This window comes from Oryctolagus cuniculus, chromosome 16, assembly GCF_964237555.1.
Source record: "Oryctolagus cuniculus chromosome 16, mOryCun1.1, whole genome shotgun sequence".
NCBI lineage: Eukaryota > Metazoa > Chordata > Mammalia > Lagomorpha > Leporidae > Oryctolagus > Oryctolagus cuniculus.
Window position 1 is genome coordinate 9875390 of NC_091447.1, and position 24886 is coordinate 9900275.

The 24886-nt window shown below is 39.2% G+C and overlaps 1 protein-coding gene across 28 annotated transcripts in view; it reads right to left on the bottom strand.

The window, feature by feature from the left end:
* Positions 1-208: 208 nt before the first annotated feature.
* The window catches only part of SNX13 (sorting nexin 13), a 141355-nt gene continuing 116677 nt past the window's right edge, over positions 209-24886 (bottom strand). For 25 of the 28 annotated variants that reach the window (XM_051853215.2, XM_070059597.1, XM_070059596.1 and 22 more), the window contains 8 exons: positions 23651-23758; positions 21714-21824; positions 17650-17811; positions 16258-16329; positions 8058-8203; positions 7739-7807; positions 5966-6078; positions 209-3723 (listed from right to left, as the gene is read on the bottom strand). In XM_051853215.2, the coding sequence (XP_051709175.1) occupies positions 3476-3723; positions 5966-6078; positions 7739-7807; positions 8058-8203; positions 16258-16329; positions 17650-17811; positions 21714-21824; positions 23651-23758 (1029 nt within the window). In that variant the 3' untranslated portion in view covers positions 209-3475. The remainder of the gene's footprint in view (positions 3724-5965; positions 6079-7738; positions 7808-8057; positions 8204-16257; positions 16330-17649; positions 17812-21713; positions 21825-23650; positions 23759-24886) is intronic. The other 3 variants (XM_070059605.1, XM_070059586.1, XM_051853211.2) reach the window with 1 other exon arrangement.

Here is a 24886-nt window from a genome sequence, read left to right on the forward strand (position 1 = left end):
AATTCCGGGGTGGTGAATGACTTGCCCTATAAAGAGAAAAAGTAGTTTCAGTGAATAATCACTCAGCTGCTCATCTATCATCATGGAACTTGAATTGCTTAATTTCTGAAATGGAAAAATAAAATACACACAGCTACTAAAATAAGACTATTGAGCAAACATTTTCTAAAGCAACAAGTAGATCATTACTAAATAAAGTCAACAAAAATGTTTGTTAATACTTTATTAGTATTTTCTAATGGACAAGAACATAAAGCAAACCAAATAAAAGTTTAATCTTTTTTAGTTCAATAAAAATAACTGACATTCTGATTGTTGTTTCTTCTTTGTTGAAGAAGGAAAGCACTGGTAGAACAGTTAGGCACACAGTTGACACTTACTGTACAATGATATGCACAAGTGATCTTTTAACAATTAGAATCCTAAAATGTGCTCTTCATATTTTTCCCTTGTAATACAGGAGCCATGCTCCTATAAGCAAAATTTACTACTAATCAAAGAATTTTACAAGGAGCGACAAAAAGACTTTTAAAACAAGTCCCTAAATAAAAGGATGCAGCGACGATGGAACGTCAGTTGTTGGGTTAAGAAGACAGTTAAAACTACATCTCAAAACATTAAAAATTCATTTATTTTACAATTACTCAAATACACATGCACTAAATGAAAATATTGCACAAAATTAAAATTTCAGATTGTGAAATTTATCTTGTTCTTATTTTTTAAAAAAATTGGTACACTTTCTGGTAGCACTTAACTGTTTGATTTTTTTCCAAACACCAGCAGCACAAACATAAAATGAGCGAACTGAAATACTCAAGAAAGTTTTTAATGTGTTTTCTTTAAAAAAATTAAGGCTAACCAAGTGCATCCATTGATCAATGGCACAACTGTTTTCAGCAACTATTCTGAACACCCTAATTACAGGAAATGCTCATCTAAGTGCTATATTTAAATCATACAATCAATTTTTGGGGTGAATAAACTTGGTGGCTTCTAAATAGTTCATATGTTACCTGAAGATCAGAAAACCCAAACGGAGAATGATTAATTTTGAAGGTTCTTGCCTAAAGGCACCACTGACTTAAAAACACATTCAAAAATCAAATATCAGAAGACATAAAGCCTCTTCATGTTTATATTCATATATGCAATAAATGCATTAAATGTAATAACTTTATTAAACATAGTACACTGTACTTGATGTATGGGTTACATATTTTACACACATCTTGACCGAGTCATTCAAAGAGTATCTCTAACTTTAGCATAACCACGGCTCTCTCTGATGTGGAACACAAATGTGCATAGAGAAGATGCACCACCATTTAGATAGACTACCATCTGGCATGTCTGCTTCTGAAATATAAACTCTTTTAAAGAAAAATTATTTTTAAAAAACCCACGTATTCAAATAGTTTTTGGTATGACTGCAGTTATCTTGTAGGGCTCTGCTGGGGAAATCTGGAATCTTACACGACCTTTCTTTCCCTGGTTGAGAGACACTGTTCCTCACGCTGTACAGAAATGCTTTCTCACCTGTTACACACTAGGCTCTTACAGGAATTCTTCTCTACACTTTTTAGACTTATTCATGTCAAAAATATAGTTGAATTGGGCAGGGACACATACAGAAATCATTGCACTTATGGCCATGCTGTGGCTTCCTACAGACATGTTTCACACATCCCCACTTTAAGCTGGGGCACAGGGCAGGGTGGGATGGGGAGACACACTGAGAAGAAATATTATTTCCTTCCATCAGAGCCACGAGGGATCTTTTCTCACTTACAAGTTGCACTGAAAGGGATCTCATTTCTATAATTCTGAAGACATGCAACACATGCTGAATATATGCATACAAGTATGCACAACAGCACTATTAATAAATACGACTATTATAAACTTTAAAGGAAGGCTTTATTCTGTTAATAGGCTTCATTTTGTAAGTAAGATCTAAGTGAAAACAAGACAGTAAGATCTTGTTCCAATCTTCAAACTCCCAAATAACTGGGATACCAATACTCTGTCCCTTTATCTTAAGCACCCAGACGCTCGTTTAATACCAGGATCTTGGCTCAGTGGTCTGAAAAGTAGCTTCACTATTTTAAGGTTTTAGTGTTAATTATTTTTAAAACAAAAATAGCTGGCACATTCAAACCCCTCGTCAATGGAAGCATTAAAATTATGCAGAAATCCTGCATAAAAGGGATATGAAGACTTCCAAGATGGACAAAATGGAGAGTGAGAAAACTACAGGAAATGCAGTCTTCAAAACTGGAAAAGGTACTTTGCTTTCTTGGTATAAAATTATTTTAGGGACTTAAATGTATACACAAAGGAGTTTTGCCTATTAGCTTTATTTAGTAGAATCTTACATTATGCGAAATATAAATAAAAGCATATTTTTAAAAACATTATAGTTCTGTCTTCATTATTTATTTTGCTATATGTACACTGAAATAGAATTAGGAATTTGTATGTTTACATATGACTAATAAGCTCATTAATCCTCTGATTTGCTATAATTGCAGTTACCTAAGGCATGTCTAGATCACACAATTTTAAATTATCATATCGTAACTTTCAATAGAGTACTGTTGTCTTTTAATTTCCATATTTTTAGAAGGACAGAATGTATTTGGCAGTTCTTCCAACAAATTCCCCCCTCCTGCATAATCAGTAATCTGTTAGAGACAAAACGAGTCATTCTGAACCTGAAAGGACAGCCACGCCTTGCTTCCTTTTGCACATAGAATGCCAGTAGACAACTTAAAGTGAGTACCATAGGAGCAAAACCGAGCCCTTACAGCACGTAACAACCAATTAAAACGAGTCTTACTCTAATGAATAAGCCAATCAAAACCTGTTTTGATTGGTTTTATTTTATATTTGGATTTCATGCCACAGAACTGTTATGTCAGGAATAAGGATATTCCATACTTTAGGGCGTTCTGTCACTCTTCTCAACCCAAAATAGATGTTCCAAAGATTGGTTATGTGGCTAATCTACCCTATATCAAAACGCTGACACAGACCTGCACAATTCTTATGCAGAACAAATCCCTCCAAAGCACACACTGCACTCTCTAACTGTTAAACATATCAGCCAATTTATCTGTGAACCGCTACTTTGTGCTTTCCTTGGCTCTCATACACTCTGGCACTCTGTCGTTGCTGGAGAACGCTGAATAGTCCGAAGCCAAGAGAGCAACGTCCTCTTGCTTGAGGTGGGAGCAGTATCCTGTCAATGTTGCAAAACTTGCACCAAATCATCTGAGACAGAAACCTCTCTTGGCAGTGGCTGCATTCCAGATGAGGATGAGAAGAACCACAGTATTATGGATGTATTAATAATCTATTTTGAGACACTACAAGACTGGTGCAGACACGACCGTATATGAGTTAAGCCCCAGAAGATCTGTCCAGACCATCAGTCCTGGAGAAGCGGACCCCAGCTTCACAGACTGAAGCGTCACCTTCTCTGTAAAGAAGGCGCTTGAGGAGTCTGAAGTTTCTGTTTGTATTTCTGCATCTGCTTTGACCGGGAATGCAGTTTGTTGAAAAGTTCACGGAATTTGTACTGCGGAAATAAGGTTTCTAAAAAGCCTTCCAAGAAGACATAAACCATTCTCCGATTTAACTGGTTGTGCTGAAACATTTCAAAAACACGAAGAATACCTTTCCGTGTCGTCTCAGCCCCAATAATGTGCTTCAGTTCATCTGAAGGAAGAGAGGAAAGACACATAGAACTCATTACCCAAATAAAAGAAAACACAAGCCTAACTGTGTTCTTGAAGTATGCAAAGTACACAGCAGAGTAACTGGCGAATGGCAGGTATCCAGGCACCACACCTCAGCTACACAGTTCTAACTCACACTTAAAGTTGATGGAGGGGGCTGGCGCTGTGGCACAGCAGGTTAACATTCTGGCCTGAGGCGCCGGCATCCCATGTGGGCACAGGTTCGAAACCTGGCCGCTCCACTTCAGATCCAGCTCTCTGCTGTGGCCTGGGAAAGCAGTGGAAGATGGCTCAAGTCCTTGGGCCCCTGCACCCATGTGGGAGACCTGGAAGAAGCTCCTGGCTCCTGGCTTTGGATCAGTGCAGCTCTGGCCATTGTGGCCAACTAGGCAGTGAGCCAGCAGATGAAGACTCTCTTTCTGCCTCTCCTTCTCTCTCTGTTTAACTCTGACTTTCAAATAAATAAATCTTTAAAAAAAAAAAAGTTGATACAGGTCTGCATGCATACATCTATCTAGCCATTTACACACTTGGATTCTGGGAGACAACACAAGGCAGGAGAAAGACCTAGGGTCCAGACGCAGGCATTTCCATGTACAGCGTTTACAAATGTACACCCTGTTCACAACTCAGTTGCTCACCTGACGCTGACTGTTCCCTCTCCCTACACTGTTTTCCTCCTCAGCACGTTACTGTTACCCAGCAGACCGTATTTTTTTAATCTTTGTGTCCCCTCAATGGAATAAAAGCACCAGGAAGGCAAGATAAGTGCAAACAACACTGTCTGGCACATGGTACGTGTTCAATAAATATCGGCTGGCTAAGCGAAGTAAGATTCTTCTAGCTGTGTAACTGGCTTACTTTAACAGTATATTAAGTAATAACCTAAGTTACTGCTTCCTGGTTTTTTTTTAAATGCTATTTCTACAATCTGCATTTTATGCAAAAATGCCATCAATAGTCATATGGCAAAATTTTAATTGACAGAAGAAAAAGCTGATCATGAAAATTTTATGATGAAGATACAGTTTTGAAATGATTAATAAAAAATTAGAAAAAATTATTAGGAGAAATAAGCACTGCCTGGTATTAAATAACATAAATATATCTTTCCCATTCTATATATCTGTAAATGAAATGTGGAGAAAAAGGATCTAAGCGATTTAAAATATCACAAAGGGGCAAACCCACTGCCATCACCTCTGCGTCAGACAACATCATTTTCTATAGCCTGCAGGCTGCCACACCAGAACACAACTGGAACAAAGAAAACCCAAGGTAGGGAGACAGCCAAATCCTAAAGAAACTGCAATTAGGCCAACAAAATGCCACTTGTATTACTTTCTTAGGATTATGTTTTAATTATTTAATTATTACTAAAGACTCATAGTAACAGATTAATTAGTTGTTTTTACATAAAAAGATTCTATGAATTTGTTCTCTTAAGTATAACAAATGTTCTTCCAGAAAAAAAACAGACATCATATTCTCTCACTAGCCTTTTCATCTGTCATGTATTTTATTTATTTGACAATTTTAATCTCAAAATGTTTCAAGGCAGTGGAGTGAAGTGCTTAAATCCACTCAAAGCTAGGGCTAGCGCTGTGGCGAAGCAGGTAAAGCCACCGTCTGCAGTACCAACATCCCACATGGGCACCAGTTCGAGTCCTGGCTGCTCCACTTCCCATCCAACTCTCTGCTATAGCCTGGGAAAGCAGTAGAAAATGGCTCAAGTCCTTGGGCCCCTGTACCTATGTGGGAGACCTGGAAGAAGTTCCTGGCTCCTGGCTTCGAATCAGCATAGCTCTGGCCATTGAGGCCATCTGGGGAGTGAACCAGTCAGTGGGTGGAAGAACTCTTCCTCTTTCTCTCTTTCTGCCTCTGCCTGTATGTAATTCTGCCTTTCAAGTAAATAAATAAATCTTTAAAAACAATTCCGCTCAAAGCTGAGATAGAAATCTAATGTTACTAGCCCTAAGTTTTCAGGAGACTGATTAACTGCTCTGAGCTTCCATTGTTTCACATTTTAAAGCTGTGATATTAACAGGGCCTAGCTTCACAGGTCTACAATGTGGATTAATTAAGAATATATAAGAAATGCTTAGCACAGTGCCTGGTATATATAAGTAGGAAGTACTATAATCAAAAGCTAAAGAAGAATGATCAATGCCAAAAATTCCAACTACAAATTAGTGAGATGTTTACCAAACATGCTTACTTACCTGGCATAATTGCAAGTAATTTAGTTTTTCCTGCCACTCTTGTTCGCATTCGAATAGCTTTATCTCTGCATGGAACAGTCTCTGCTAAGATGCCGTTTGGCCAAAATGCATCTCTATTTAAGAAGATTCAATAAATTTTATAAACATTTTCATTTCTAATGATACAAGTTGATAATATTCCAAATTTCTACAGAAAATATGAATGTGTACAAAAAAGAGGAAAAGTTTTTGCAATTTTATAAAGGTACAAAGATATTCAACAGGTATCAACTAAGTACAGGTTTCAATTTTAGGCATAAGAGGATATATATAAGAAACTTAACAGAAATTCTGCTTGAGAATAGTTGATTAACTACAACCAAGACAGCAAAATGGATTTCGTAAATGTATCACAGATATTTAAATTCAAAAGTGGGTATCTACTGACTATATATCTCATCTAAACACAAGCTCATGAAATCTTGAATCTGGTTACTTAAACAGCTAATCTCCCACATTTTACCACTCTACTCTTCTTAGAACTAAATCAACATGAAACTAAATTTTGAGTCAACATTTTATGCCTCCATTCATCACAACAGTCCTTTCACACATGTGACCTTCAAGTGTGCTTGATTCTTGTTCCTTAATCCTTGATCCAACGGCAGGCATTGAGCATAACTAAGGTTCCCTGTGGGAAGAGTGCTGAGGGAGAGAGACCCCCTTGAGCAACCCCTCTTAACTTTTGTGAGAAATACCCCAGGAGCTCTGCGACTCTTCATGTCCAGCCCATCCACCCAATTAACTAAGGCAGAAACCCCCGAGAGGGGACCTAGCCATGAGTGCTTTTCAAAACTCTCTGGGCACTCCCGAAGTACACCCAAGGCTGAGAATGACTGCTCCAGAACTTGTCAAGGCAGGCCAGCTTTTAGAAACAACGGCATACAGGGGAGAAACTTAGCTTCAGGTTAGCAAAACCGGATTCCCCACTTTCCATCATGAGGGTCTTTGGTCTTTTCTCTAGGCCTCAATTTCCTTGTAACAGAAGAGAAACAAAGACACCTACCTTGTAAAACAGGATGAAATCAGAAAAGATCTATTAAGTACTAGGCACACTGGCAGGCACCCAGTGTTCATTATGGGCAATTCCCTCTCAAAGTGGGTGAGGGCCATGAATTTTTCTGCGCTGCTGATCTCCACTTTTAGAAAAGAGCTCTACTTCTGTGTCTGTGCTTCCCTGGACTGCCTGCATCTTACCCCTTACTCCTCAGGGACTTACAGAGTGTGAGGCACAAAGCAGCGCTCAGCATACTTTCATAGGATGAACACATGCATTAGTGCATCAGTGCTGCTTCATTTACATTCCTTTCAGAGGTTCCAATACGTAATAGAAAATTAGACCACAATCAGAGATGTATGCTTTTCTAAAATTTGTCATTTAAAATCAAGGTTAGGAAATACAACTGAGGAAAACTAATCCCTAAGACCAGGTGTTTGACTTTAAGACCACGGTATTTCTATATTAATCTTTCAGTTATCTAAAAGCCATAGTACTTACATAAAACGTGGTCTATCATCTTAAAGACTCTTATTTTATACTTTTCTTATTTTGGCTTTGCATTAATAGGTTCATGGGATAAATCTTTAATGTAATTCTTACATTTCTTTTTCGCTTACCAATGATGACCAAAACCAAATATTTGGCCAGGAAAAATAAAGCAATAAAAGTTAAGTAGTGATGACAAGGCTAGGCTCTGCACTACCTGAAAGAAGTGACCGTGTCTTAAGACATACCTGAAACGCTTCACCGAGTCAGCAACTTGTTCAGGTGAGGTCATCCAGTCAACATGGTCAACTATTTTTCTGAAAGTAAAGAAATTTAAATGAGAAAACCTTAAGTTTTTAGAAGATGAATAAAAGAAACATACTTTCACGGAGCAGGCAGTTTAATTCACATGGAAGTGATCTCTGAGAGCAAAGGAACCCTTTAATAATCTTAAAAGACCCAGAAAAGAAAAAAAAATCTTTTATAAAGGTTGGCAATCTACCTCCAGATGTAAAAGTTTAAAAGCTAAGTGAGATCAGACTCTAATGGGAAAGAGGGGTTAGGTACCTGTTAATGGTATCACCATATGTAGCTCTAATCAGCTGCTGCAGCAGGTTTTTGATATTCCTTCGCAACCACTGGTTTCTCTCCTTCAAGTCGAATACTTCATCCATGAGAAGCAACATCACCCTAAGTGGAATATTGTCATCCACCTGACAAAATATGGGGATAAGTAAGATCAAGTGAGTCATCTATTGCTTATGAATGGTGACTCCTATAAAATATTTGGCGCTATTTCAGTAAGTCACACAACAGGTTACATTACAGCTTTTAAAACTTAGTATTTCATCCTCCTAATTTAGAAAAAATATTTCTCATAGTCATTTTGATGGAACATCAAATTTTATAATCTGCCATGATGAATAAATTCCAAGCTTGTACTTAAAAAAAAAAAAATCTTAAAGTACACTCATCATGGTCATAGAAAAAGGTGATCTGGCTTTCAGTAGAGGCCGTACTAATCTGGTAAGGCAAATGCTAGACAACGTGCTCATTTTTTGACATATCTTTTTCATAAAAATCAAACCTTGGAGCAGCATTGAGAGGTAAAGAGTAAAGCCATCACTTTTAACTGTGGTAGTAGCACCAGTTTCAGTCTCGGCTGCTCCCTTTCTGACCCAGCTCCCTGCTAATGAGCCTGGAAAGTACCATATGATGGCCCAAGTGTTTGGTCCCCTGAAATCCACGTGGAAGACCAGGATAGAGTTCCTGGCTCCTGGCTTCAGCCTGGCCCAAGCCTGACTGTTATGGCCATTTGGGGAGTGAAACAATGGGTTGAAGAACTGTAATTCTGTCTTTGTAATAAATAAATATTTAAAATATCACCATTTTTATTAAAAAGAACACAGTACACTTTATACACAATATAATGTACTTTTCTTATTTAGTAAGTTGTATGTATTTAGGTATTTTCAGGGAAAAAAAGCTGAAATTCAATCCAGTATAAAATTAGATTAACATTACAAAAGGTAAATTTCAAAAAAATACTAAAATTTACTTTATGTTTTTACCAACTGAAAATTAGCACAATTTTTATCATGGTAGTATTCAATGAGGTAAAAGGCAAAGGAAGACAACTGGAATGGTTGAAATAAGAAAATATGCATAAGGTAGGAAACAGGATATAACTGGATTAAGCATACATATATAAACTTTTCTTTAAAGATTTATTTATTTATTTGAAAGGCAGAGTTACAGTGAGGCAGAGGCAGAGGCAGAGGCAGAGAGAGAGAGAGAGGTCTTCCATCTGTTGGTTCACTCCCCAGTTGGCTGCAATGGTGGGAACTGTGCCAATCCGAAGCCAGAGGTCAGGAGTCTCCTCCGGGTCTCCCATGCAGGTGCAGGGGCCCAAGGAGTTGAGCAATCTTCTACTGCTTTCCCAGGCCATAGCAGAGAGCCGAATCTGAAGTGGAGCAGCTGGGACTCGAACTGGCACCCATATGGAATACAGGCACTGCAGGCGGCAGCTTTACCAGCTACGCCACAGCACCAGCCCCACACATATATAATCTTAACATGAGTTCTTCTTTTATTTGACAGGTAGAGTTATAGACAGAAAGAGAGACAGAGAGAAAGGTCTTCCTTCCACTGGTTCACTCCTCAAATGGCTGCAACAGCCAGAGCTGCGCCGATAAAAAGCCAGGAGCCAGGTGCTTCTTCCTTGTCTCCCATGCGGGTGCAGGGACCCAAGCAGCTGGGCCATCCTCCACTGCCTTCCCGGGCCACAGCAGAAAGCTGGACTGGAAGAGGAGCAACTGGGACTAGAACCCAGCGCCCAGTAGAAAGCTGGACTAGAAGAGGAGCAACCGGGACTAGAACCTGGCGCTCATATGGGATGCTGGCACCACAGGCGGAGGATTAAGCAAGTAAGCCATGGCGCCGGCCCCAACATGAGTTCTCTGTTAGATATATGTACTGGGGTCTCTGTGCTGCTTCTGTTTATCTGTAATCGACAGGGTCACAAAAATTATGAACAGATTTCAAAATCCATGAACTCGGGACTGGAGCTGTGGCACAGTTGGTTAATCGTCTGCCTGTGGCGCCAGCATCCCATATGGGCAAGGGTTCTAGTCCTGGCTGCTCCTCTTCCAATCCAGCTCTGTGCTATGGCCTGGGAAAGCAGAAGATGGCCCAAGTGTTTGTGCCCCTGCACCTACGTGAGAGACCCAGAAGAAGCTCCTGGCTCCAGGCTTCAGATCGGCCCAGGTCCAGCCATTGTGGCCATTTGGGGAGTGAACCAGCAGATGGAAGACCTTTCTCTCTGTCTCTCCCTCTCTAATTCTGCCTCTCAAATAAATAAATCTTATAAACAAACAAACAAAAACCACATGAATTCTACAAGTAACTGCCAGTAATTCCATAATTCTTTCCTCACTAAGATACTCTAATACCTGATCAACATTATAAATATTAAAGAAAAAAGGACTTATACATTTTCCATTGTCATATTATAAACATTTTCTTAGTATGTTTTCCATTCCACAAATTGAAAGTTTAGAGCCTAATGACACCAAAGGCATGATGACCTATTTCATTCCCAAGGCAGAATAAATATATTGTTCTGTTCTTAAATCAAATTCAGTCACATGAGTTTGTTGCCACACAATTCTAATAAAGTTAAACCATAAAAGTCATATACCAAAAGGTATAATGTTATGGATAGCATAAAAAACTCGAATAAAAGTATTTGTTTAGAACAGTTTATTATAAACTTAAAGGAGGTAATTATTACTTTAAACTAAATCTGCCCTCATATGACAGATTACAGAGCCAAAAATATGACATCCTGGTTTGTAATAAGGGAGCAACGCAGTGTACAATGGGAGAGACCTGGTCTTCTTAGTGAATGGTGCTTGGACCCTTCCTCATTCCATATACAACATCCAACTGCAGATGAACGTAAATCTAAAAGTTGGCATGGTGAAACAAAAAGATGTTTTGAAGAGGCACTAAGATGGCAGAACAGGAAGGGAGCTTACTGGAGATGGTGTAAGCTCAGAGAAGAGACAGGGAGAAAATAGCAGAGGACACTCTACACAAATTAGAGGGACAATATGGATCTACATGGAGGGTGTGGATGTGCACAACTCAAGACCCCAGCAGCCACGATCCTCAGCACCAGCACTGCAGAGTGAGGTAAGAACAGGCTGCAGCAGCCCAAGCCACTGGTGATAAAGCTGCAGGAAGAGCCTGGCGTGAGTCTGGCTTGGAGCCCTGTGGGGAACACTGTATCTGCCAACCTAGAGGAAAGGGCGGGGGGCGTGTTTCTCTCTCCTCGACCACCTGGCAACGGTATCCTGTAAGTAGCCAAGAGAAGGTGGGTACTGTTTTGGACATACGCAACAGCAGCGCCAGCTTGTGTCCACATGCCCAGCAAGCAGCTGGGAAGAGATGCCAGAGTCTGGCTGGGGGAACCGACAGGGGCTGGGTGCTCATGACTGTGCGAGCTTGTGTGCTGGGGCTGTGAAAACACTGCAGCTGCGTGTAAGGGCACAGGGTGTGGCTGGGACTCTAGGCAGTCACTGTGGGCAGCTCCACATGCTCGGGGCTCCCTGATTCCCTGGTGAGGTACATTGCTATGGGATCCATGCTCATACCAAGAACTGCACAGATCCTTAGCGTGGTTCTTGTGGCAGCAAAGACGAATATTGTATTTCCAGGAGCTAGCCTCAGGCAATGGTCTCCTTTGGGGAGAAGAGGTGAGCATGAGACTACTCCAACAGAGCTGAAGAAACCTCCCCTCTGATTGAAAAATAAATAAATAAATAAATAAATAAATAAATAAGATTTACCACGCCCAATTTGGAAGATACACCCCTCACCCTGAGCACTGAGCAGAGCTCCCTGGCCACACCCAGCACACGCCTCAGGGTATTCAATGGAAGAGCAGACATTCCACTAATCCACAGAGGCATAGTCCAAAGATAAAAGCCATCACACAGGGAAAAAAACAAACAAACAAACAAAAAAAACAACCAGCAAGTATCTACACAAATGCCTGAAAATAAACAGAGCAATTCAAGAAACAAGAATAAGAAAGAGAACATGATGCCCCCAAAGGAACACAACAACACTTCAATACCAGAATGTGAAAATGAAGCGCGCCAGCTGCGACAGCCATTGGAGGGTGAACCAACAGCCAAAGGAAGACCTTTCTCTCTGTCTCTCTCTCTCTCTCTCACTAGCCACTCTGTCAAAAAAAAAAAAAAAAAAAAAAAAAAAAAAAAAGAAAGGAAAAAAAGAAAGAAAATGAAGAGACTGATGAAATGCTATAAACAGAATCAAAAAAGTTGATTGCAGGATTACATAGAAGTAATCAGAAGCAAATCCATGAACTAAAGAAATCCGTACATGAAAGAAATTTTTTCTCCTGAAATTGAGATTTTAAAAAGAAATCAAAATGAAATATTGGAAATGAAGAATTCAACAGAACAAATAAAAAATGCAGTGGGAAGCCTTAACAACAGAATCAGTGAAGCAAAAGAAAGAATATCTGAGTTAGAAGACAAATTCTCTGGAAATTTTATAGTCAAACCAAAAAAAAAGAAAAAGAAATCAGAAAACTTAAAAAAAAAAAAAAAGAGTTGGAGACTTATGAGATACTATGAAACAACCCAACACACGGGTCTTAGGAGTTACTGAAGGCATGGAAAGAGAGAATGGATTAGAAAGCCTTCTTAGTAAAATAATTACAGAAAATTTCATAGAACTACTAACACACATGATCAGAAAAGATCTTCACCACAACACATTGTATTCAAACTTCTCACAGTAAAATAAAAGGAAAAGATTCTAATATGTGCACCAGAGAAGTGTCAGATTACTTTCAGGGGATCTCCAATTACACTCACAGCTGACCTGATTTCTCTTCAGAAATCCTACAGGCTAGAAGAGAACTGAGATATATTCCAAGTCTTAAAAGAAAAAAAAAGTCAACCCAGAATACTGTACCCTGCAAAGCTCTCATTTATAATGAAGGTAGAATAAAGACTAAATGAACAAAGAGAAACAAAGAGAAATTGAGAGAATTTGTCACCATTCATCCAGCCTTACAAAAGATATTTTAGGATATGCCACACACAGAAACACAGTTAACACTATGAGAGAAGGTGAAGACAGAAAATCTCCCAGTAAAAACACAAAGGAAAATCAAAGTAAACAATAGGAATATTTATGGGAAAATGGCAGGGCCAAGTCGTTACTAATCAATAGTCACTTTGAATGCTTGAATGTAAATAGCCTTAAATCTCCAGTTAAAGGATATAGACTGCCTACATGGAAAAAACAAACAGAAAAACATCTATTTGCTGCCTGTTAGAAACACAGCTCACCAACAAAGATACATGCAGACTGAAAGTGAATGGATGCACAAAGATATTTCATGCCAACCGAAACCAAAAAAGATCTGGTATAGCCATCCTAATATCAGACAAAATACACTTTAACACCAAAACTGTTAAAAGAGCCAAAGAAGGGGTCAATTCAACAAGAAGATGTGATTATTATAAGTGTATATGCACCTAATTACAGGGCACCTGGCTATTTAAAAGAAATGTTAAGGGATCTAAAGTGAGACACAGACTCCAATAATAGGGGACTTCAATACCCCAGGTTCAGCAATGGACAGATCAACAAGACAGAAAATCAGCAAGGAAACACCAGTTAATTGACATTATAGACCAAATAAACCTAACAGATATCTACAGAACTTTTCATCCTACAGTTGCAGAATACACATTCTTCTCACCACTGCATGGAACTTTTTCTAGGATAGACCACAGGCCAGGCCATAAAACAGTCTCAGCAAATAAAAAACAAACAAAACAACAACGAATTCACATCATATAGCTTTTTCTGACCATAATGGAATGAAGCTGGAAATCAACAACCCAAGAATCTCTAGAACATATGTAGCCTGAACAACATGCTCTTGAATGAACATTGGGTTTCTTTTTTTCATACTATTTGGTGAACTCTTTACTCAGAATTTATCTTCTGTGTATAAAGTTAATTTAAAATTGATTTTAGTAAAAAATAAGAATGGGAATAGGAGAGGAAGGAGGAAGAAGGGTGGGAGTCAGGGTGGGAGGGTGGGTACAGTAGGAAAAATCACTATCACCATGTTCCTTCCTAAAGTTGTATTTACGAAATGCATGAAGTTTGTATACCTCAACTATGTTCACATTGAGAGGTAAATACTAGGGTTGTGAGTACTATGTTTTTCTAGATATTTTGGAGATCAATCTTGTAACTTTTACAACATGTATTGTAAACTTAATGTGATGCATCAATGTATTTAATAAATAAAATATGAGTGAGGCACACACACAAAAAGACACAAGCCAATTCCAAAAAAAGACATTTTTAGACAGTACATATAAATAACACCAATGCAGACAGAAGATATTCCAAATACTTTATCTGACGAAGAACTCATATTCAGTTTACATGAGAGTATTCTAAAAAGAGAAGTTGATTTTGATGCAAAAAATTTGAAATCCATGCATAATTTTTTTTTCATGATGCACATTTTCCTCAAACTTTGTGAAGACCTCTCACAAAGCATTTTTAACAAATCAAAATGACGAAGAAAGAGGACAAGATCAGAAGATCTAGACAGACATACAAGACAGGACACCCAAATGGGTGTTCAATATTTCAAGTCATTAGGAAAACATGAATCCATATGAAATACAACCACCAGAATGGCAAATCAACCCAGATTTCAATCAACTGATGACTGGATAAAGAAAATGTGGTATACAAATACAAAGGAATACCACTCGGCCAGAAAAAAAAATGAAATCCTGTCTTTAGCAATGGATACAACTGGAGACTATTATGCTTAGTGAAATAAGCCAGTCTCTGGGGCTGGCACTGTGGCGTACCAAGTACAGTTGCCATCTGCAGTGCCTGCATCCCATATGGGTGCTGGTTTGAGTCCTGGCTGCTCCACTTCTAATCCGGCTCTTTGCTATGGCCTGGGAAAGCAGTAGAAGATGGCCCAAGTCCTTGGGCCCCTGCACCTGCATGGGAGACCTGGAGGAAGCTCCTGGCTTCAGATCAGCACAGCTCCAGCCATTGTGGCCATAAGTGAACCAGCAGATGAAGACCTACTTACCTACCTACCTCTCTCTCTCTCTCTCTCTCTCTTTCTCTCTCTACTTCTGCCTCTCTGTAACTCTGCCTTTCAAATAAATAAATAAATAAATTTTTTTTTTTTTTAAAAAGCCAGTACCCAAAAGACAAATACCATGTTTTCCCTATTTGTGGTAATGCATACACAGAGTACAATAATAATGTACTTAGGAGCAAAACTGACATCTTTAAATATGATTATTGTTTATAGACCTGTCTAAACTCTTCAGGAACCGAGGTTTTTCCAATACTTGTTGAACTCTTTATTTAGTGGACCATTAAGCCTGTGATTATAAATAAATTGAAAGTATGTCACTGTAAAACTTACAAGAAAAATAAGAAAGGAAGGAAGGAGGAGGGAGGGAGGGAAGATAAGGTGGGAAGTAGCAGTGTGTTCTTAAAAGTGTATATATGAAATCTGTTCTCTTTATAGAAAAAGAACACAAAATATTGAGCATTAGCATGATGTAATACATCAGAGTTGTCATGTACAGTTGTTGGTACTTGACATGTATAGAGTTTGGGAAACCACTTGGCAGTATCTACTAAAACTCAACTTATACAGCTACTCCATTCCTAGGTGTAGACCCAACAGAAGTGAGTACTATTTTCTAGATCATAAATCACGTACCGGAACAGAATGTTCACGGGACTGCTATTCATAATAAAACAAATGAAATTCTGTAATGCCACAAGGAAGAATAAACTACAATTAACATGGAACAATGTAAGACAAGGAAGAACACTAATAATGCTGAGCAAAAGGGCCAGGCTTTAATACAAAGTATACACTTTATCTGTAGTTTCCTTTGCATATATTGCAATAAAAGCAGGGTGGAAGTTCGGATAGTGATTATCCTCATTAGAGGAGAGGGTTGTGACACGAGAGCACACAGGGTTCTGTGGAGTACTGGCCATTTCCTATTTTCTTCATCAGAGTTAAGATTACATCAACAAATTCAGTCTGTGTGGAATTCATCAAGTTTATATGTCATTACAAACTCAAAACACAGCTGTCAAGTATGATTTGAATTAAACTGAATACTATTCAAGAACAAAATTAACTCACATTGTCATCAAGCTGAGCTGAGACTCGACAATGTTCAGCATCTGAATCAGCCTTCGGAATTAAAGGAGGTACCTAACATTTAAAAAAAGAAAAGTAAATACACTAAAGTAAACGGGGAGAGGAAATAACATAGTAATAAAATCAAAATGAACATTTATTTTGGGTGCAGTATATAAGCAAAGTTTAACAATCTAGAATTTGAAACCAAACATAAAGAGTTATGATTATTTCATTACCAAGGGTTTTTTTCCTTTAAAAAATAATCCGACTGACTTCTGAGTTGGAAGGGAAATGACTTATCAAACTCCCACTTTTTAGAAGAATTTAAAGCTAAGAGGGGTTAAATGCCTTGAAGATCAAATAGCATAGCCACTCTTCTTTCTTTTGCCATAAGGAGTCGATAGGAATGTTAATAGCTTTAAGGAGTTAACCAACTGTTAGGTGTTATGGGGAAAGAAGGGCAGAGACCAATGTTAGCTAATAATCAACTGGCAGCACAAGAAGGACCACTCAGATCACCTATCTTAATCCCTTCATGTTAGGGTGAGGACAAAGAGCCTGGAAGAGGTCAATGACTTTTGAACGAAGTCCTATGAGTAGTCAGCAACAGAAACGGTGCTGGACAATCCTCATTTCAAAGTTAGTTACTTCTCCATGATTAGAAGTAAAGATCTCCACCTCCTTCAGAGAAGTGAAGAGAAAGGTACAATTTACATACACTTGTTTTAGGAATCTTCTATTAAGGAAAATGTTTATATACACTTTCCCTTCATGCAAATATGGCCTAAAAAATAAAAAAGTTCTACGAGCACTCACAACCTTAAGTAACTACATCAAAATTATAATTTACAAAACATGCAAATTAGGGAAGCAATAATCTACTTGGTCTAGTACCTTTATCTGATAATAAAATGAAAAAGCTTCCTGGGAAACTCATATACATGGTAATGCATGGCCCCAGAGACTGACAAGTGAAGATTTTTCATCCCTTTAATCTGGCAGTCAGGGCACTGACGCAGGAGAAACTGGATTTTATGTGTAGGTGAATACTATTGCAATACATTTGCAAATATCACTTATTTTCTATGGAATTTAATAGCATTACAGAATGTAAAATAGTATAATGAAATAAAACAGTACAAAAACACTAACTTCACTAATTTTATATTCTTGTATAAGAAGATTTTAAAACTCCATCGTAGCAGACAGGAATAACTAGATTTTACAGCATGTGTTTCAGATACACATTCATTCTCTTTAATTACCCAAACTTTGTGAAACTATGAGTCTAGAGGACTTTGGAAAGGAAATAAGGTAAACCCAGGTAGGAGCACAATACATTGTAGCTGACCTAAAACTAGTTTGCCTTAGACGCTGCTGAAAACGTCTTACCTTGAAAAATGATTGCTTTATGTCTTGACCTAATCTTTCCGACATTCTGCCCATGTTGTCTGACATTTTAGTCATTCCTTCTGCCAGGCTATCAGGAAGAGATTTAACTGCATTTGAAACATTCCTCATAGAATTGCGAAGCGGATTTACAAAAGTGTCCATCTACAGGGAAAAAAATATTATACTGTGACTTCACTGTATTAGATTTATTATTCAATTTTCAGAAGGCTGGGAAAATACAGAATACAATATATAAAAGATACAATATTTTTCCAGTGCATATTATGTAGCTGCATTTTAAACTACTGTCTTCAGTACCTCTTAAAAATCTATCTTCACACTCATATATGTAATATAAAAATTTGCATGATGAGGCTTCTGTTAGAAAAGGAATAAAAGCTTTGGCTGCCTTCTTATTAAAGAAAAAAGTTTCACAGAACAAAATGATGCAAGTAGAATTAGCCACTGCATACTTCCTGCCACCTGTCTGTCACAATTCAAAGCAACAATTGGATCTTTTGAGTAGATATTGAAAAAGAAAGCTGCAGGTAAACAGAAAGCTGGGTTAGCTAATAAGTATGTAATGGTTATTTAGTAGCGAGAGAGAGACAGAAATAGAGAAATAGAGAACTAGAGAGAGAGAGAGAAAGAGAGAGAGTCTCTAAATGCTGTTTATCTCTCCAGACGTCCACAGCAGGCTGGGCTGGGCTGGTGTGGAAACTAGCAACTAGGAACTCAATCCACGTCTTCCACACGAATGGAAGGATACCAGTTACTTGAGCCAACACTGCTGCTTCCAGGGTCATTTTTTTTTTCTTCGGACAGGCAGAGTGGACAGTGAAAGAGAGAGACAGAGAGAAAGGTCTTCCTTTTCCGTTGGTCCACCCCCTGGCGCACTGCGGCCGGTGCACCCCGCTGATCCGAAGCCAGGAGCTTCTCCTGGTCTCCCATGCGGGCACAGGACCCAAGCACTTGGGCCATCCTCCACTGCACTCCCAGGCCAAAGCAGAGAGCTGGACTGGAAGAGGAGCAACCGGGACAGAATCCGGCACCCCGACCGGGACTAGAACCTGGTGTGCCAGCACCGCAGAGGATTAGCCTATTGAGCCGCGGCGCTGGCTCCCAGGGTCATTAACAGAAAGCTAAATTCAAGAATCAGAGCAAAGATTCAAAGCCAGGGATTCCAATGTATTGGAGTGTAGGAGTCTCACTTGGCTTCTTGACTACTAGGCTAAAGACCTGCTCTCCAAGGGGTAATTTTTAAAAATAACTTTTATGCTCAATTAGAAACTATTGATGGCCGGCGCAAAGCTGTCTGATTAGCTCACTTGGCTAATCCTGCGCCTGTGGCGCCGGCACCCCAGGTTCTAGTCCCAGTTGGGGCACCGGATTCTGTCCCAGTTGCTCCTCTTCCAGTCCAGCTCTCTGCTGTGGCCTGGGAGTACAGTGGAGGATGGCCTAGGTCCTTGGGCCCTGTGCCCGCATGGGAGACCAGGAGGAAGCACCTGGCTCCTGGCTTTGGATCGGTGCAGCACGCTGGCCGCAACGTGCCAGCTGTAGGGGCCATTTGGGTGGTTAACCAACGGAAAAAGGAAGACATTTCTCTCTGTCTCTCTCACTAACTCTGCCTGTCAAAAAAAAAAAAAAAAAAAAAACTTTTGAGATAACTTGGAATACATAAGAAAAGGAAGGTTACAAATCAGATATGCTAATTACATTTTAGTAAAGTAGAAAGCAAAAACTATCAATGAACTTAAAAGTTCATAGAAACTATAACTAAATTTTTTAAAAGATTTATTTAGGAGCCAGCATTGTGACACTGGGTTAATTCACTGCCTGCAATGCCAGCATCCCATCTGGGTGCTAGTTTGTGTCCTGGCTATACCATTTCTGATCCAGCTCTCTGCTACTGTGCCTAGGAAAGCAGCAGAAGATGGGCCAAGTATTTGGGTCCCTGCCAGCAACATGAGAGACCTGGATGGAGTTCTAGGCTCCTGGCTTTGGCCTGGCTTGGCCCTGGCTATTTGTGACCATTTGGGGAGTGAACTATCAGATGGACGATATTTCTCTTCTTTTTATGTAACTCTATCTTGAAAGGCAAAGTGACAGAGACAAAATCACACACACAAGATAGAGACAAACATGGGGACTGGCGCCGTGGCACAGTAGGTTAATCCTCTGCTTGCGGCACTGGCATCCCATATGGGTGCCAGTTCTAGTCCTGGCTGCTCCTCTTCCAGTCCAGCTCTCTACTGTGGCTTGGGAAAGCAGTAGAAGATGGCCCAACTGCTTGGGCCTCTACACCCACATGGGAGACAAGAAAGAAGCACCTGGCTCCTGGCTTCTGATCAGCACAGCTCCGGCTGTGCAGCCATTTGGGGAGTGAACCAATGGAAGGAAGACCTTTCTCTGTCTCTCACTCTGACTGTCTGTAACTCTACCTCTCAAATAAATAAATAAAATCTTTAAACAAAATAGACAGACAGACTCACTTGGTGGGGGGAAGGAGATATATATATATATATATATATATATATATATATACACACACACTATATTTTCACTCCTAAATCCCCTAACAGCTTGGAGTTGGGCCAGGCAAAACAAGGAGCAAGAACTCCATCCAGGTCTCCTAGGTGGGTGGCAGGGACCCAAGTACCTAGATCAACAAGTGCTGCTTCCCAGGTCCATTTGTAGGAATCTGTACCAGAAATATGGAGTAGCCAGAACTTGAATCAAGAACTCCAAAGTGGGGTATAGGCATCCCTAGTGTAATCATGTGAATTTATTAAATTTAACAATCGTAAATTCTATGTATCTTGTTATCATTTTATCTTTTAAAAAAAAGTTAGTCTCTTTTAGGAGGGAGATGGAATCATTAGGGAGTCTTTTTTTTCCCTAATTCTGAAACAATTTCAGGCTTATGAAAAGCTGCTAAAATAATACATACTGTGTACACTTCACTCAGCTTCCCCAACTACTGTGGTTGCACTTGCGACTACACCTACTGCTACTATTGCTGCTCCTACTAAGAGCAAAAGTAGTCAGAGTATAATTATGTGTCAGGTACTATAACACACAGAATACATCACTGGATTCATATAATGCTCAAAAATGAGCACTGAACTCTTCATTTCTCAGGAAGTTAAAGTACCAAGAGACTAAGTAACAAGATCACAACTGGAGCCAATAAACAGCACAGCAGGAATGTGAATGCAAAGCTGTCTGATTTCAAAGCAGCACTACAGGATATGAGCATTTAACTGTTCTGTCTTAACCTAGCATTTTATTCCAAGGATAGGTCTTTTAAATTATTTAAAAGATTTAAAATAATAAACATTTTACTCCAACGGCATAAATGCTTTTACAACACACCCTATTTAGTGCTTTCCCCAACAATGCTCCAAGTAAAAGAAACACTTCCTCCCATTTAGAAACATTTTCTTCTCAAGATAATGAAAAGCTTGGAACTTGTCTCCTAGGCAAACTTTTCTTAATGTGGTATTTTCCAAGTTTTTATTTTTTTCCCCATCTTGTCAAACTTTTGCTTGACAAGGCAGGAGTTCATATATACTAGATACTATTATCAACTGCATACAAGGACCACTTGATCAAAGTTTCTAGTTTTAAACCACACATACAAATCTAAATTTTTGTTTTTATTTATTGTTTATTTTTTTGACAGGCAGAGTTAAGACAGTGAGAGAGAGAGACAGAAAGGTCTTCCTTCCATTGGTTCACCCCACAAACGGCCACTATGGCCAGCACGCTGCGCCAATCAGAAGCTAGAAGCCAGGTGCTTCCTCCTGGTCTCCCATGCGGGCACAGGGCCCAAGGACCTAGGCCATCCTCCACTGCCCTCCCGGGCCACAGCAGAGAGCTAGACTGGAAGAGGAGCAACTGGGACAGAATCCAGCGCCCCAACCGGGACTAGAACCTGGGGTGCCGGTGCCACAGGTGGAGGTTTAGCCAAGTGAGCCGCGGTGCTGGCTAATTTTTGTTTTTATTAAAAACAGAGTATGACAACAGACGCAGAAAGAAATTAAAGGCAACGGCCAGCCTACCTTGCGAGCAAAATCCCCTTTCCCTTTACTATAGGCTTTGTTCTCAAGGAAATCACACACGCAGTGGGCCAGAGCTGGAGATGCTTTCATCATTTCAGGAGTTAACAGTAACTAATAAGGGAAAAAAAAAAGGAAATCTTAAATTGGTAGGCTGCTGGAAACTAACTGCTGCTTACAATTTCATCTTATAAAAAGAATATACAGTGTTTTTCTATGAAAAAATTACAAAGCCATCAATAATTCTGTGTTAAAATTTGTAAGAATATTCAGCCCATCTCCTATTCGGACCTCCAGGACATCTGATGTAAAAGGTGCCTGAATGTATTCATTCTCTTTTCAAGTCCTAATAATATACACTAAGAAGATACACATTAGAAAACTACTGTTACTCACATCATAATTCTACATTAACATTAAATCAAGAATTTTATAAAAGAACATAAAATAATGCAAACGAAAGCTATCAAATGTTTTAAAAGAAGTCCCAGATGTAACACTGTGGTCACAGCTCCAAACCTGGCTCCCTGAGCAGGACAGGTCTGGACACATTCATGGCACCAGACTTGGGGAAAGCAGTCATTTTCTAAATTTCATAAACAACTGATATGGATTTTAATGGAACTGAAGGTAACACTTAAAAAAGTCCAGTGCTGACAAAGGTGATACAAATGATACTGGATGCTCAATTTTAAGCCAGGAGAAGCCATAGGTGAGGAACAGCAGAAGTATGTATTTGCTATCCTTTCAGTAATAACATCATGGAATCACTCTATAAACAAAACCAATCACAGCTGTGTCTATTTGAGGAAGAGAGAAAATTAAGCCTTCCAGACAAAATATCGAGTATGTAACAACAGACTTGAGTTTCACTGAAATCTAAGTCAAGGTCAGAAAACTTCTCTGTAAGGCACCAGACAGTAAGGCTGCCCTGTTTGCAAAAGCATCCACAGGGGTTGTAAAGGCAAGGCTGGCTGTGCACCAGTAACAGCAGCAGAGTGACAGCAGGCAGGTCAGACAGTGTCTACAGACTGTGGTGTTCTGTGCTGAGCCCTCACACGAGGGACTAGATAAAGAACACTGTAAACCTGAGCTGATGCCTTGTGTAGTACATGAGAAAATGCTATTTAAACACAAACAAAGCCTTAATTAGTATAAAAACTATAAAGTGACATTTTATCTGGCTTCTAGGTAACTAAGCATTACACAAAGTAATCTCTTTGAGTCCTAACAGTTTATGCAGTAAGTACCTTCTAAGACATGTTTTGCTTCATGAGAGAACTCTATGAGGGGGGATTCAGAAAGTTCATGGAAAATGGAATTAAGAATAGCTTAAAATGGAATTAATAATAGTTTATTTTGGCTCAAAGATAATTTTTGAAATCCATGGATAGTTTTTTTATGATACTTATTTTCAGTGAACTTTTTGATGACCCCTTGTGATGTCTTGAATGTTACTCAATACAAACAGTCCCTCATGTCTATCCCTCTCTTGACTTAGTCTAATTTTAGAAGACTTAGAATCAGTCCAGGCCATGGAGGGTAGCTACACACACTTCTCTGGCAATAGAAATGCACTAGCTTCTGACACACCACGAAAAGCTACTGTTCACTGAATTGGAAGCATTTAACAGTTAGGCTATTCTAAAATACCTAGGCTTCACAGTAATCTGGAACAGACACTGTTTCTTTGGGTGTTCATGTAGACATGAAGCAAAACTCCTAGCCCTTAGTGAATAGAAAACAAAATAAACAAAAACACAGAAATAATGTTTATAAATTAATAAACAGATCATACCATACTAGGCATGCTTAAAAGTAGACAGCTTAAAAGTAGCTGCTATTTCATTGTTGTAGTAAAAACATACTTTAGTAAAGAAATCTGCCATATCCATGTGGCATATTAAATGAAAATCGATGGGTAATAAATACTGAGTTACCTGCAAATACGCATTTAGATCCTTTTTTCTCTTTTCTAAAAAATCTCTATCCATATTATTAAAAGTTTTTTTACCAGGAAGCTTCAAAATGCTTGATAGATTTTCAAACTGTAAGACAAAATACATTCAAGTTTTTCACAGTTTTGAACGTAAAAACAATCTTCTGAGTTTCTCTACATATCAAAATAATCTTTTTTTAAAAGATTTATTTGAAAGGCAGAGTTACAGGGGGAAAGAGGGGGAGGAGGAAGAGTGAGAGAGGGAGAAAGAAATCGATCCTCCAGCTGTAGGTTCACTCCCCAAATGGCTGCAACAACCATGCTAGGCTACACTAGGCCAGACTAAAGCCAGGAGTCTGGAATTCCATCTGGGTCTACCACATGGGTGCAGGAGACCAAGTACTTGAGGCATCTTCCACTGGTTTCCCAGGAGCACCAGTAAGGAGCTGGATCTGAAGCATGGCAGCTGGGACTCAAACTGGAGCTTAAATGGGATGACAGTGTCACAGGAGGCAGATTAACCCACTATACCACAACACCAGCCCCAGTAAAAATATTTTTAAAAGGCATATGAACAGTCAGAAGTTTACCAGAGAAGAATCTGTATAAACAAAAATAGTATTTAAATGTTTACAAAGTCAAATGTTACATATAAGAGTACTTCAAAAAGTTCTTGAAAAAACAGAATTAAAGAGAAGTTTATTTTGGGTACAAAAACGCTGAAATCTATGTACAAGAGGAATCTTCAAAAAGTTCGTGGATAATGAATATTTTGAAAAAGCTATGCAATAATTTTTTTAAGATTTATTTATTTGAAAGTCAGAGTTAGGCAGAGAGAGAGAGAGAGAGAGAGAGAGAGAGAGAGAGGAAGAGAGGGAAGGAGGGAGGAAGGGAGGGGTCTTCCATCTGCTATTTCACTCCCCAACTGGCCAGGTCTCCCATGCAGGTGCAGGGGCCCAAGGACTCGGACCATATTCTGCTGCTTTCCCATGCCACAGCAGAGAGCTGGATTGGAAATGGAGCAACTGGGACTCGAACCAGTGCCCATATGGAATGAGGGTACTGCAGGCAGCAGCTCTACCTACTATGCCACAATGCTGGCCCCACAATAATTTCAAAAGTGTTTTTCACCAAAATAAACATCTTTAAATTCCATTCTTCCAACAACTTTTTTTAGTACTCTCCATATAGATCAAAGGCATTTAATATACAAAGCTTTTATCTCTGTATATAAACA